The sequence below is a fragment of the Stegostoma tigrinum genome, chromosome 11 (genome assembly GCF_030684315.1).
Source record: "Stegostoma tigrinum isolate sSteTig4 chromosome 11, sSteTig4.hap1, whole genome shotgun sequence".
Lineage (NCBI taxonomy): Eukaryota > Metazoa > Chordata > Chondrichthyes > Orectolobiformes > Stegostomatidae > Stegostoma > Stegostoma tigrinum.
Window position 1 is genome coordinate 51,856,691 of NC_081364.1, and position 15,067 is coordinate 51,871,757.

Here is a 15,067-nt window from a genome sequence, read left to right on the forward strand (position 1 = left end):
GTTTGAGCCAGAAGTACCCAAAGGCACAGCTTCCAGTGATGCAGCAATTTAGACACTCAAAATGTATTTTATATAAAATGAAAGACTCATATGGGTATAGGGGCTTTATCTAATAGCAATTTTTACCATTGTCCATTATGGAAAAAATGCATTGAACTAAAATTGTACAAATCTTCTGTGAATGATCCCCAGCAGCAATAGGTATGAATCGACTCAGAATCTCCTGGATTGATGTAAATCCAATGATATGACAAAATCTACGCCTAATTCTATGCTGATTTTGTCAACATAATTGAAAATTTCTAGCCAAATTCATGAGTATTTGCCAAAAAGTGAAATCCAACAAATAAAAACAGAAACCATCGCTCATAAAAACTGCTCAAGTAAATTGCAATATTTGACCCATGTGCCTTATTTAAATCCTTAGTTGCTAAAATTTTTAAAAATCATAATATTAATGCAAACTGAAAGATCAAGTAAGCTTAGTCTGATTTTGTTGCCTCATTGATGTGTTGGAATGAGCGGTACTATCATGAAGAGACTGGAGATTTTTATTCTGAGTGGTGTCTGATAACAATTTGATTATACACTCCCAGAAGTATTTGAACCTATGGCAATCCACAATTGTTAAGCGTTGTCTACAGACTAAAGCTACCTCTTGCCTTTGCTATACAGACAAAATTCAAAATCTGCCTTCTTTACGATTGAGTAGACTGGCTGCACTTAATTAGGAACTGTTAAGCACAAGCTCTATGAACAGCTGAATATATATCGCTAATGGATTTCAAAAAGACACAATCAATATAATTACATTCTCTACTTGTCACACAGCAAACACACAAAATAAATCACTTCCCTATGGTATAGTTTCTATTGAGATTTCAATAAACTTCCACACACTACTCAAGTTATCAGCATTAATTTTGTGTTGTGTGACAAACCACATAAAAAGCCTTCCATTTTGTGATTTCCGAGATGCTTGATTTGTCTCTTCCCACTCTCCAGGCTTTCATTTAACAGGCCCTGCTACAGACAATTGCAGTGCATTGAAACAGATTTCCTTCTTTGCCCACATTACTGCCACCAGAACAGGGTGGTTTTGAAAACCTGGAGACTTGCCTGTGCCTCCTTATTCTTTCCAGTTGTTATTGGAGACAGAATCAGTCTGAAGAGAAAACAACCAACCTTTAATAAGTATATTATCACATTGAGTAAGCTTGTAGAGTCCATCGGTAATTGTGCTGCAAAAGTGCACACATTCCCCTTTGAGTACCAAACTCGCCTGATTGAAATAAAGGGTCTAGGCCCGAAATGTCAGCTTTTGTGCTCCTGCGATGCTGCTTGGCCTGCTGTGTTCATCCAGCCTCACATTTTATTATCTTGGATTCTCCAGCATCTGCAGTTCCTATTATCTCTGATTGAAATAAAGTCTAGGTGAAAATAATCACACAGTAATTATGACTTTGGATGTGTATAATGAATAGCTGAATTAATATACCCATTTATCACATCGCACAAAGTTGAGTTACTCACCCATCACTTAGCAACTTTCTTCAGCAATTGCATTTCATGTTCATCCACCACCATTTATCTTTACACTCTTGTCTGCAGCAAAATTATTACATCTGCCCATTACGGTTAATTCCATAGAATGGCTGCCAACTTTAGTCCTTTGAGTTCCAGGAAGTAGGGGAATAAGTGTCGTGAATTAATTGGAGATGATGGTCATGTCAGCTTTTGATATTGATATTGCTGAAACATTTTTGTTCAGCTGATGATAGATTAGCATGATTCAGTGTGATCAGTTTTGTTTAAACTTAGAAATGGTTCTAGTAGAAAAGAAAGCAAGTTCTTAGCAAAGTTCTTTCTCAGGCAGTTAACTTGAAAGCTGATCCATTCATCCAGGTCGTGTAGTGCATATATGGAATGAGCTGCCAGAGGAAGTGGTGGAAGCTGGTACAATTACATCATCTGAAAGATTTCTGGATGGGTATATGAATTGGAAGTGTTTAGAGGGATACCAGCCAAGTGCTGGCAAATGGGACTTGATTAATTTGGGATAGCTGGTCAGCATGGACAAGTTGCACTGAAGGGTCTGTGTCCGTGCTGTGCTAGTCTACTACTCTATGACTATAAAAGATAATGTATGAATTATGTTATATGATTTGAAGTGGTCCTTTAACAATTTTCAAAAAGATTTAAACCTTTATCCTTAGCAGTAAGGTAACTGTCATGGGTGGACATTCAAACATTTTCTACAAAATAAGGTTACTTATATGATAAACTAACCTGTTTCATTTTCAATATCTTATGGAACATATTAGTTAAACAGTGTCACTGCAATTAATTGTTCATTTATTTTAGTAACCACTTGCAAGTTCAATGCCTGCACCAAATGTACAACACTTGAAATGTCGATGTCTTCAAATTAATAAAACATGATCTCCATTTGTAAAACCACATTTCAAGTTGCACTGATGATTATAAAGGGGGAGACACCAGGGGTCGGATATTAACTCTGTGCAAATCAGTGGGTTTATATTACAACAATATTACAAACCCTCAAACCTCAGTGACGGGTCGTCCTGTCTTCACACTTATTGAGTTAGAACAGCTGTATTTGGGTTCTTTTTGTCAAAGATCTGCATTCACTTGATGCTATTATCCTCAGTTAATGTCTCTTCAGAGACTCTTAAACAGGTTGCAAGCTCCACCTACTTACTCCTCAATTCTACATCTTCAGCAGTCTGTGGGATATCTTCCTCTCTCAAAAGCCTTCTTTTGTGGAAATTTTTCTCTTACTGACCTCTAAGACGGTCATGACTACTTCTGTCCTGATCGTTTTGGAACTTGCTGAACTAACAGCCAAAATCCTTTCTCTCTGAATGGACCTACTTCCCCTCAAGCCATAAAATGTGACTTTAGAGTCAGGCCATTCAGTGGCAACTCCCTTATTTCTATGCATTTTGTTAAAGCACCAACTCCCCTTATTTCTATGCCAGTTCTAAGAAAGTAGACAGTTCAAATTACCAACATATAAATCAGACCAAGTGATTGGCAGCTGCAGCTTGCCTATTACTTGTCGCGGCCATCATCTAAGTTCCTCTTTACAACTATTTCCCTGCGTGGTCACCATCATCCTCAATCCGTCATCCACACAAGTTGGTGTTACCAAACCACCAGCCTCACACATCAGTTCAGCCGTTTAATATCTTACTTTGGACCCCAGGGACCCTAGGACTTGCAGGGTTCTGGCAGGCCATTTTTTGTGCAGGGACAAATGCATCTCATGCATTTCCACAGGATGCAACTTATGGGTCATAGTTTGTCTTTTTAATACACTAACTGACATGTAGGCTGTCAGCTTCTGTGTCACTCCCATTGCTTTCTAAGCCCAGAGGGAAAGGCAAGCAGCTCCTGAGGATGGGGCTCATGTAGTGAAGCGTAACTGTTTTCTTCAAATTCAGAGTAAGAGATTTTAATATTGCAAGAAGCAATATATTTTACCTAATGCAGAGCAAGCTTGAGAGCTTCTATTACTGAGATGTTCACATCAGGGAGTGACAGTCTATTAAGCTGACATCATGGTTTACATTAGCAGAGTGAAATTTTGAGCTCATTCAAAACCTACTGATTTGCACAGAGTTAATATCCAACCCCTGGTGTCTCCCCATTTATAATCATCAATGCAACTTGAAATGTGGTTTTACAAATGGAGATCATATTTTATTAATTTGAAGACATCGACATTTCAAGTGTTGTACATTTGGTGCAGGCATTGAATTTGCAAGTGGTTACAAAAATAAATGAACAATTAATTGCAGTGACACTGTTTAACTAAAATGTTCCATAAGAAATTGAAAATAGAATAGGATAGTTTATCATATAAATAAGCTTATTTTGTAGAAAATATTAGAACGTCCACCAATGACATTTATCTTGTTGCTAAGAATCTTATTAAGTAATTAGTGACAAGTAAGCCTAGCATGTGCTAAACTAAATGCAGAATACTGCAGATGCTGCAAATATGAAATAAAAACCTGGTGCAACTCGCCAGGTCTGGCAGCATCTGTGGAAAGAGAAAAACAGTTAATGTCAAAGTTCCAACAAAGAACCACACTGGACTCAAAACATTAATTTGGTTTCTGTCTCCACAGAACTGCTGAGGTTTTCCAACACTTCTGTTTCTAGACTAGCAAATGCTATCCTACTTCTAGAAAGAAAGTTAATCAGATGGTTACTCCATCTCGAAGCACCAGAGATAGCCATGGGCAAGAACATCCTAACTCTAGTAAATACTGAGACTATGAGTGACATATTAATTTAGAGAGGGAAGTATCATGAGGAATCATGGGATAACAAGGTGTAGAGCTGGATGAACACAACAGGTCAAGCAGCATCAGACGAGCAGGAAAGCCGATGTTTCAGGTCGAGAGCCTTCTTCAGAAATGGGGGAAGGGAAGGGCATACTGAAAAAATAGGGAGAAAGGGGGAGGCTGATAGAAGATGGATAAAGGACAAGATTAGTGGAGAGGAGACAGACAGGTCAAGGAAGCAGGGTTGAAGCCTGTAAAGGTGACATTAGGTGGGGAGTTAGGGAGGACATAGGTCAGTCCAGGAAGGACGGACAGGCCAAGTAGGCGGGATGCGGCTAGCCAGTAGGAGATGGGCTGGGGCTTGAGATGGGAGGAGTGGGTAAGTGGGAGGACAGGTTAGGGATGCGGGTACGGACCTGCTGTGTTCACCCAACTCTCCACCTTGTTATCTCAGATTCTCCAGCATCAGCAGTTCCTACTATCTCATGAGGAATCATGTCAGGACTGCTAGTAAGATCAGACATCTTCTTTTCCTGCTTGGTCAATTTGCCATGATGGATGAAGGCTTGCAATTTTATTGATAAAACAAAAGTAAGATACTGCTCATAATGAAAATCTGATATAAGAATTAAAAATAAAAGTAGAATTACTCAGCTGAAAGGCAGCATCTGTTGTGAGAGGAACAAAATTGGCATTTCTTGCCAATGATGTCTCATCAAAACTAAGGTATACTATCAGGTATCCCAAAAAAAATTCTTTTCCCATTTTATGTTGGCCTGGAGCAATATTTCTGAAACTGTTTTCAAAAGTGGTCCATTTGAACTCTCTGAAATTAATATGAACCCAGATGTCAATGAATACAAGGCATCAATAAAAAGGGGCATTTTAACATATGATATATAAACATTAAAATTCATATAGAATAAATCCATACATGTTACATCATGTTTGAGAATGAAAATTTGTGTTAAAGTATTTTATAATGATCTTATTGGGCAAAATCTTTCCAGGCCATGAATGACATAGTTTTTAGTGAGAAATTTGAGATGTTGAGTGAGGCCTTTCTCAGCATAGATACCAGCCAGTCATGTTTTCCAATCAAGTCCTGGATGTCAAAACGAGGTTCTTCCAGCAGGCAGCTCGAGGGCTACTAACAGGGTTTATTGCTCATTATCATCCTCATTACTATTCTCATCTCACCTCACCAATATGCAGGCTTCCATGCTTCCACTAAATTGAAACAAGATACCAGGAATTCACAGCATGAAACTCAGAGTGGCATCTGATGACTCTAGCTTACAACTTGCTCCTCCAGACATCACTCTTGGACAGCAGCCACTAACACCTCAAGACATACTCCAGGGCAGCAGCATACACCTCACATTCATAGATATCGGCATCTGACAAATGCCAGCCTCACCATATCATCGTGGCACATCCCAATGCACTTAACATATAATTCAAAATTTTTAAACATTTTTATTTTATCAATCTGCTCAAGGATATTATTACACATATCTGGAGCAGGTAAGACTTGAAGCCTGGCTTCCCAGTCCAGAGGTAGGGACACTTGCACTGCACCACATAGACCAGTTCAACACTTTAAAACTGTTTTTACATTATTTCTGTGAAGCCTTCTTATGGCTCCAAAGACCTGACTTTAAAATATTTTTTCTGTGTATACCTTTTTTAATGTTTAGGTTTGAACAGATGGTGCAATATATCTGAGAATTTTATTAAGAGAGGATAGAATCAACTTTCAACGAACAGCTACTCTTTGCTGACCTCGTAAACAGCTTCCAGCTGAAAATCTGAAGTCCCTGGGAAGGGTAACTTAACTATCCCACTGACACTCAAGATCAACTTGGAATAAAGAGTTACAGAAAATCTCTGTCTATCCATCCAAGGCTCCCCAAGGATTGCCCTCCATATTATCTAAATCTTCAGTCAGGTAGTTGTCCAACCTAAATAACTGATGAGATGTAATAATGAGATCATTTAGTGCCAGGTTTCACCAGGATCTTTATGAGACCAATGTCTCAAAATGGCCTGCATCTCATGCCAACAAAGACATCTGCCCTGATGGAAACAAAAGACTGTTCCCCGTCACCCCAATGATTCATAAATCCTACTTTGAAAATTTGTGCGTAAAAATTTATGATATACGATTCCAGCAAGTGCTAAAAATTTCACTTTTCATGTTTTTGAAATGTTTGTTGTCTAATGGTTTCTTGCGTCCACAGCAACAGTTAATTCATATTCCATATAGAAATGTGCATGTTGTTATTTAGCTGAAAGTGTCAATTTATTTTGACTGATAAATCCTTTGATGTGCCAATAACTTAGGATAATCTGTCAGACCGTGAACATTTTGAAATCAGATTAATGCTTTGACATATTGCCTGAAATTTGTATTCATGGGTTCTCCTGTTGTAAGTTTTACATGTATCACAGAAGTATTAAAATTGCACAGTATTCCTCCTCGTTCAGTTGCCATATGTAAGTATGACTATTATCCAGGAAGCAAATTAAAAACTTGTGCATGAAATTTGTTATGAGTGAAATGTTAGCATATTCGGATGAAAATGAAATATTTGGTCTCTTCATACTAAGTTAACTTCTGTTGTTACTGCCGGTTCTGAAGGAAATAGCAACAAAATACTGAAGTGCTAGAAAGTCTAAAGCCTCAGTTTTACCCTGACTTATCCATTGGTTTCAATGGAGCAAAAAATTGAGTGTACTGTAAATTGGACATTTGATCAGGTTTAATTCAGCATATTTGGCTAAAATTACATCTAAAGAATCCTGTTACAGGCTGGAGAATTTATAGGCCTATTCACAGAACCACACAAAGATTGTTCTTAAGCATCCAAAGCATTTTTAAATTTAAAATAAATACACAATTCTGTAAATGATCAGCAAGTCAGGCAGTTTTTTGAAGAGTCAGCTGTTGTTAAGGGCTTGAACAAAAGTTAAACATTTTATAGAAGCACACAAAATTTCCCATTTTCCCTGTTTTTAGGCCCAGATTGACAAAAAGCTTGAACCCAGTTTCCGTATTAAACAGAATTGCTGTTTATTACAAATAAATAGAATCTATCTACAGATAAAACATAATGAACTGTTGACATGTAACTCTACTAGTTAAACACTAACTCCACCTTTTAAAAAGGCAGCTGCGCACAGACAGACACAAAAACACTATGTTATGGGCAGAGGGAAAGACTGCAAAGGCAGTTCAATGGTGCTGTCCAGTGTTTGTTGATTTGTCAGGATTTGTTACCCCTTGATTTTCCTTCTCCAGCTACTTTCATTTGCTTGCCAGAGGCACAGAGCAACTGCTTCACAACATATAAAGTCTCTGATTTATTGGTAAAAGCCACAAATTACTGTGACTGATGAGGAAAATAATCGGGATTTCTTCCATCTTGAAGTTCTTCTATACCACAAAAATAAGGACAGCTTCTTCCTTGCCAAAGCCCAACATTCACAACCCCAGCTGTTCAGCTACCAATTACAAGAGTTGAACCAATTACAGTAGTTGTTGGAAGGCAGAAGACATTTGTAACCGATCACTCGACACAGTTCCACAGACCAATCAGCTAATGTTGCCAGTCAAATCTCCCTTCATTCAACCTCCCTGGGCTCCAGCTTATCTGGAACAACTTTCACCCGTCACCTTTTAAACAAATAGCAGTGTCAACAGCACTTACAATAACCATCAGTTAACTTGCTTTTAAAAGGTGCAACGATCCTTTTTGCAAGCCTTGGCTTTTAAAAGACCCTTTACCTCATTTCAGTCAATGTTCAAAAATACAGAGAAATGATTAGATACAGGCTAGCCAAACAATAGCCTGATGTAGTTACACTTGTGGAATCATACTTTACAATAGTTCTGCCTGTGGTGACTGACAGAATAGGATGGCTGGGGCATGGGGTGTTGGAGGGGGTACATATGTAATAGGGTGAGTTTAGGAAAGCCTGTTAGTGAACACAGAAATAAACCCTTCATGAAACTCCCCAAAATTGACAATTAGCCAATTTTTGGTAAAATTCAACCTTCTGTTATCATGAAAATACAAAGTCTGGCTGAAACCTACCCAAGAATATAAAACATGAATTTTTTATGAAGCACTTTAAAAGCACAGGTTTTGATGTTAAAATAACTTTTATGTCATCTATAATATGTGAATTTAAATCATAAACAAAATCTTCTTATTCTGCTGTTCTGTATTTGCTGGTTTCCGGTGTCATGTTAATTTAAGAGCTTTATACATAAAGAATGCATGTTGTCAGCCTTTATTCACTACACCTATTTGCCTTTGAGAAAGTGATGGTGAGTTAAAATGAGATAATTGGTCTGTTCAGGCACTGCCATATCCTTTGCTTTATTCATATGTGTATAATCCAGCAAGGGCACATAATATTGTTGGTATGGACTTCATCCTGTATCACATGCACTAACTCCATTGAATACTGAAATGCTGGGGTATCTTTGACAATTTGATGCAAATGCATTGATCCACAGTCTTGAATAAGAGGTAAACAACGAGAAATACTAGCATTTTTCACCTCTTGAAGTCTAACCATTTCACCCATTTGAAATGGCCTAGTAGCATTTGTGTTTCACGGCAAGTCATACAAAATTCTATAATTACTTGATTGCCTGTCAAAATCTTTTTGGATCTTTCTGACTCTGACTGCTAATTTTTAAGACCTTTATGTTTTCGGCTACTTTCACCCCTCTGAAATGATCCAACAAAGCCACAAAAATCAAGGAGGTAGCAAAGCTAATTAAGGCGAAAAAGCAGTTAAGGACGGTGAATAAATATTGGCCTACGCAGCAATGCCCACAGCCCTTGAAAGACTGAAACAAAATAATAGTGTATTTATGGAGTGGTGCTATTACTTTGTAGATTTTCTCAGCTAATTTAAATCAAAAATTAAAACCTGTTTTCATTATATTCTAGTTTCTACATTCACTCTGCTCAATATAAATGTATTTAAATGTGAATTTATGTTCATACGCTTTAGTTTCTTGTTTGCCATGAAAATTGTTTAATGTGACTGGCTATTTGCACAGTCTTACAGGAGCACTGTATTGTGAATACCTAGTAAAGAATACTAGAGTCAGTTGCAGCACCATCGTCAGAGCTGAAATTCTCATTAGAGCTATGGGAGAGACTTAGTTCATGGTTAGCGGCAAATAGCCTTGCTCTGAGTTAGTTGCTTTGTTGTCCTATTACATGTTATCAAGAAAATTACATCAGTTTCAGTGTCAAGAGAACCATGACATATAGCTGTAACATTTTGAGACTAAGCAAATTGAAAACAAATTCTCCCTGATGAAATAGTCGGAACAGAAAATTCAAATTTCTCTCCTTAAAACAAATACCACGACCTGTATCAAGTAATCAGTTATTTCAGGTAGATGTACCGCAGAGTGCCCTTTATACGAATTAATGGCTTCATAAATCTGCTCGAGCTCTGATTGCTCATTTTTGCTCAGGCTAGCACCAACAGTAAAATATCAGAAACAGAGTTGGGCAACGCAACTATTGTTATAGAACAACAGTGTTGTTTTACTTAGGATCAAGCTAGTTGCAAAAGCCAAAATAGGTATTACATTGAGTTGGTCTGCCGTCAATGGCAAAGCAAACATTTTGAAATTCAACAAGGTGACCTTACTTCCTATAATTTTAAATATTTTTCTTATAGTGAGTTACAAAGTAAATGTCATTTATTAGGTTCTGTATTAAGGAATAGAGCTTTTGTAATGGCTGCTCTTGTCATTTGTGGCTTATCTGACCGCAGTCATTTCATGCATGAACAGAAATTTCAGATTTCAAGAAGGTTCAATAATTTCCCCATAGCCCTGCAGTCAATAGAACATAAAAGTGAGGTTACAGCACCACCAAGTGGTAAGTGAAGTCTCAAGTAGTTATACATGCGTGCTTAGATACATTTAGAGTATTTCATAATTCAAAACTCTATTTGTAACTTAATATGAAAAATGGAAGTTCCTAAATATTCTGTATTAATTCTAGTATTAGACTGAATATTTCTAATTACTGACTAAACATGAAACAACAAAAAATGTAGATTTATATAGTGCCATTTACATAATAAAACATACAAAGGCACTTCACAGTAACATAATCAAACAAACTGACATGAAACACAAATTAGGTTAAATGATCAGAAGCTTAAATAAAATGTTAACTTTTGAGGAATGTTTTAAATAAAGAGGGGCTGCGAAGTTTAAGGAGGAAATCCTACTGCTTATTGCATTACATTAATAATTAATTTAAAATCCTACACATAATCTCACTTTATTAAGTCAGAATAGTTTCCTAAACATTTTATTTGTATGATGAAATACAAAATTATTTTGAATGCTTAGATTACAAATTAAATACAAACTGGTCATTTAATTGTTGAACTCTGGGACTTTAGGATTGCTTTTGTTTTAAAAATTGCACTGTGGAAATCAAGGCTAAGTCTACCATTTATTGTGCATCTTTAGTTGCCTAATTAAGTTGCTACAGTCCTTGTGGTCAAAGTACTCTCACAATACTGTTACGCAAGGTTTCAGATTTTCAACACAACAACATTAAAGGAACAGTAATATATATTCATGTCAGGAGCCTGTATAACTGGGAGAACAACTAGAAGTTAATCACATTCCCCATGTGTTAGTTGCCTTTGTCGGGAGTGGTGGGAGTTTGGGAGTTACTATAAAAGTTGCTTTGATGAGTTGCTGAACTGTATCTCGTAGGCTTTACATGTTGCAGTGACAATACTCCTGTACTTCTCCTATCCAGGCACCATGAGTGCACTTCATTATATTTCATACTTATGCATTGTAAATGTTGGTGAGATTTTGATGAATCAGGAGGTGAGCCACTTACTACAGATAGCAACCCTCTGACCTGGTCTCTCATCCACATCACTCAAATTGGCTCTTAGTTTACAAATAGTTGTATGTTAGAAGTGCTGAACTGACTTCTGACTGATAGTAAGAATTAGCTGAATACAAGGATAAATATTCTTTTCAACTTGTGAGGTATGATTGGCCTTTTTATTTGACAGTCGTTATTCAGATTAGGACCTTTTAAAACAGAAAATCTCCGTCCTTTTCCTTGCAGATAGGGAATGTATTCAAACATTCCAACCTTTTATTTTTCTGTGTAAGTTATAGGTCATGTTATTCCTCCCTTTTGCATAAACTGCTACAGAAATATCCTATTCTAAGTACTTATGAAGCAACTTCTATAACTAATTTTATTGGAAAAAGTAATGAGGTTTTTTGTGTCAAGCCACTGCAGGGATTGTGCAATTAGAAATTGAATATACTCATCTTGCTATAACTGAACCCAGTATAGGGACTGTGGAATTTTATATTCAACCCTTTATATTTTCTAAGTCTTTTGAGAGAACAAGTCTCTGGACTTTGCTTGCTTGATTAAAAATGTACCAATTTAAAATAATCTTTACTTGCCATTAACTTACAGATGTTGCTTTCTTTTACAGCCAGTCAATCAAGGCCATCACTACCAGAATGAAATGCTTTTGACTCTATCTCAGAAAAAAATGAATCCACTTCTTCTATCTAATCCACGGTAAGCACAGACAGTAACAGTACATCTTAGGTTTTCACCAATATTACCAACGTTCCAACTTAATTTATTGCAGCATTCATGCTGATGTCTTAATTATTTTTACACTGCTATCCAAGCTTGCCTTTGCACTTTTTGTATCTTCCATTTACCTCAGAATTAGACTAGTTTGTCCATGAGCAAAACCACAAAGATCAGACTATTTAAACATGTTCCTGGTGTTATGATTTTGGAGTATCAATAGTATGATGTATTTCTTTATCAAGACTTATTGCAAACTCTTGCCTTGGGATCCATCTTTTTTATTAACCATGTATTAGTGTGAATGCATTGCCTTTAATCCTTTCCGGAATTTTATGAGAATGTTACATTTATCGTTTCACTGCAATTTTAACTTGAGGATTGGAAACAAACTTAACAATTACTGAGTTTTCTTACCACAATCTGTCTGTTCTCTGGATTTTTAACAGATCAGAACTTATTTAAAAAGAAGGTAGTTTTATATTTTGTGCATCTTCTACCCACTTCATGTAATCTAGGGAGCATTCTCTAGTGCTTGGAGAAATTCAGCATTAAGGTCTTTGTACAGTGCATCTTTTACTGGTTATCAGCATTCATTTTAACAATGTGACCCAGTTATTGGAATCATGTTGTTGAACTTTGCAATGATTCTTTCTGAATTTGAAAGCAATAGCATCTCTTTGTTGGGAATTTAATGCTGTAAATAGATCCGAGGTATTTTCCTCAAACAACAAAGATGAAATTAATTCAACCTGTGTTCCTATTTCTGGTATATAGTCCAATTTTCAACTCCATGCAACAATCTACTCAATATACAGGCATTATAAATTCTCAGTTATCGGACAATTGAGAGTTTGGGGTTTTCCCATGCTCTTATCTAAAGCTTTCCTAAAAGTACTGCCTCAGCAGCTCTATAAACAGAAATTATTTTGTTCAGGCAAGGTACCGTATATAACCTCTGTGACAAGAATCTTCTTGTATTTCTCCCTTTGTGTCTGCATAAGGTTTACTTGCATAAGGTTTACTATATTTATTACAGGACCATGTTTTCCATCAGCTGTTGGGAGCAGCTGAATGCAGAATAAGGCTAAAATACCAGTTGAGCTAAATAAATGGGGTCTTGTAGTGCCAATGATAGTGTCCCTATCTGTCAGCTATACAGCTTGGGTTCAAGCCTCACCTGTCTCAGAGATATGAAAAGAACATATCAAGCATGTGTTTTAAAATTAGTTTACAGCATTTACTTTGTCCAAGGCTTCTGGTATTATTTAATGAGTGCAACATAAAATGATACTTGAAATAAACATTAGTATTTCAGGCAATTTATTGTTATATTGATGAATGCAGTTCCCCACATTATTAAACATATTTTAAAAACCACAATGTATCTTGAGTAATCCAAACAAATTGGGAAATACCACAATCTTGATTTGATTGCATAATTATTAATTTCTATAAAGCATGTAAAGATGACTGCCTTCCACATGTTCATGTTCCAAAAAGTATGACTCAGAGAATCGAAGAACACTAAGTATTTTGAAATGTTTCAAGAACTGAAAGTTCAGGAGATTGAATCATTTTGTGGTATTTGGGGGTTTTAGAATTCTGATGCATCAAAGAAGTAACAACATATTCAACAAAAACAAAGTTGCTGGAAAAGCTCAGCAGGTCTGGCAGCATCTGTGGAGGAGAAAACAGAGTTAATGTTTCGGGTCCGGTGACCCTTCCTCAGAACTGATGGTGGCGAGGAAAACTGACGTTTTCCCAGCCACAGTCAGTACTGAGGAAGCATCACCGGACCCGAAATGTTAACTCCGTTTTCTCCCCCACAGATGCTGCCAGACCTGCTGAGCTTTTCCAGCAACTTTGTTTTTGTTCCTGATTTGCAGCATCTGCTGTTCTTTTGGTTTTTAACAACATATTGAAATAAATTTTTAAAAATCAGCAATTTATTTGACGGATATTGAATAAAAATATTTTATTGATACATTGTTTCATAAATGATATTATCATTACTAGTTCCAGTTCTTAAATATATTCTTATCAAAGCATCTGTAATATTCGCTGGGAATTTTCCCCAGGTCATCTGTGAAAAAGCCCAGGAACTACACTTTTCTCCTTATTGCAATATGTGGCATTCATTTTCCCAGGCACAGTTATGGATTCTGCAAGAATAGATTCACCTATATTTTGAATGTAAAACATAATCCTCAATTACACTTGCATTGCGTTTTTAGAATTTTTTTTATCAGACAATAGTCATTGCAAAACCTGAAAAAGTAACTCCTCAGCTTTCAGTAGAAATGTTTATAAAATTGGAAGGATAATATTTTATAGAACGTAGAACAGTACAGAACAACAAGCTCTTCGGCCCATGAATGTTGTGCCGAACTTTTACCATAACCCTCAGGCCTGTCTAACCTCCACCCCTACCTTATGCTATCATCCATATGCCTATCTAATAGCCACTTAAATGCCTCTAATGAGGCCGACTTCACTACCCGTCCGTCAATGAATTCCACGCCCCGACCACTCTCTGAGTAAAGAACCTACCTCTGATGTCTCCCCTGTATCTGCCTCCACTCACTTTAAAACTATGCGCCCTCATGATAGCTACCTCCACCCTAGAAAAAAGCCTCTGGCTGTCTATTCTATCTATACTTCTGATCATTTTGTACACCTCAATCAAGTCATCTCATCCTTTGTCGCTCGAAAGAGAAAAGCCCTAGCTCTCTCAACCTTTCCTTTTAAGACCTTCCTTCCATTCCAGGCAACATCCTGGTAAATCTCCTCTGCACCTTTTCCAACACTTCCACATCTTTCCTGTAATGAGGCGATTAGAACTGGACACAGCACTCCAGATGTGGCCAAACTAGGCTTTTGTACAGCTAGAGCATAACCTCACGGCTCTTGAACTCAATCCCTCCATTAATGAAAGCTAACACACCATGCACCTTCATAACAACTCTATACACCTGGGTGGCAGCTTTCAGGGAACTGTAAACATGAACCCCAAGATCCCTCTGCTCCTCCACACTGCCAAGAATCTTTCCATTAACCCTGTATTCTGCTTTCAAATTTGTCCTACCAAAATGAATCACCTCACACTTT

General features: G+C 37.0%; 1 protein-coding gene across 2 annotated transcripts in view; it reads left to right on the plus strand.

The window, feature by feature from the left end:
• The window catches only part of cfap20dc (CFAP20 domain containing), a 356,705-nt gene that overhangs the window by 228,965 nt on the left and 112,673 nt on the right, over positions 1-15,067 (plus strand). For both annotated transcript variants that reach the window (XM_059649948.1, XM_048548271.2), the window contains exon 14: positions 11,850-11,938. In XM_059649948.1, the coding sequence (XP_059505931.1) occupies positions 11,850-11,938 (89 nt within the window). The remainder of the gene's footprint in view (positions 1-11,849; positions 11,939-15,067) is intronic.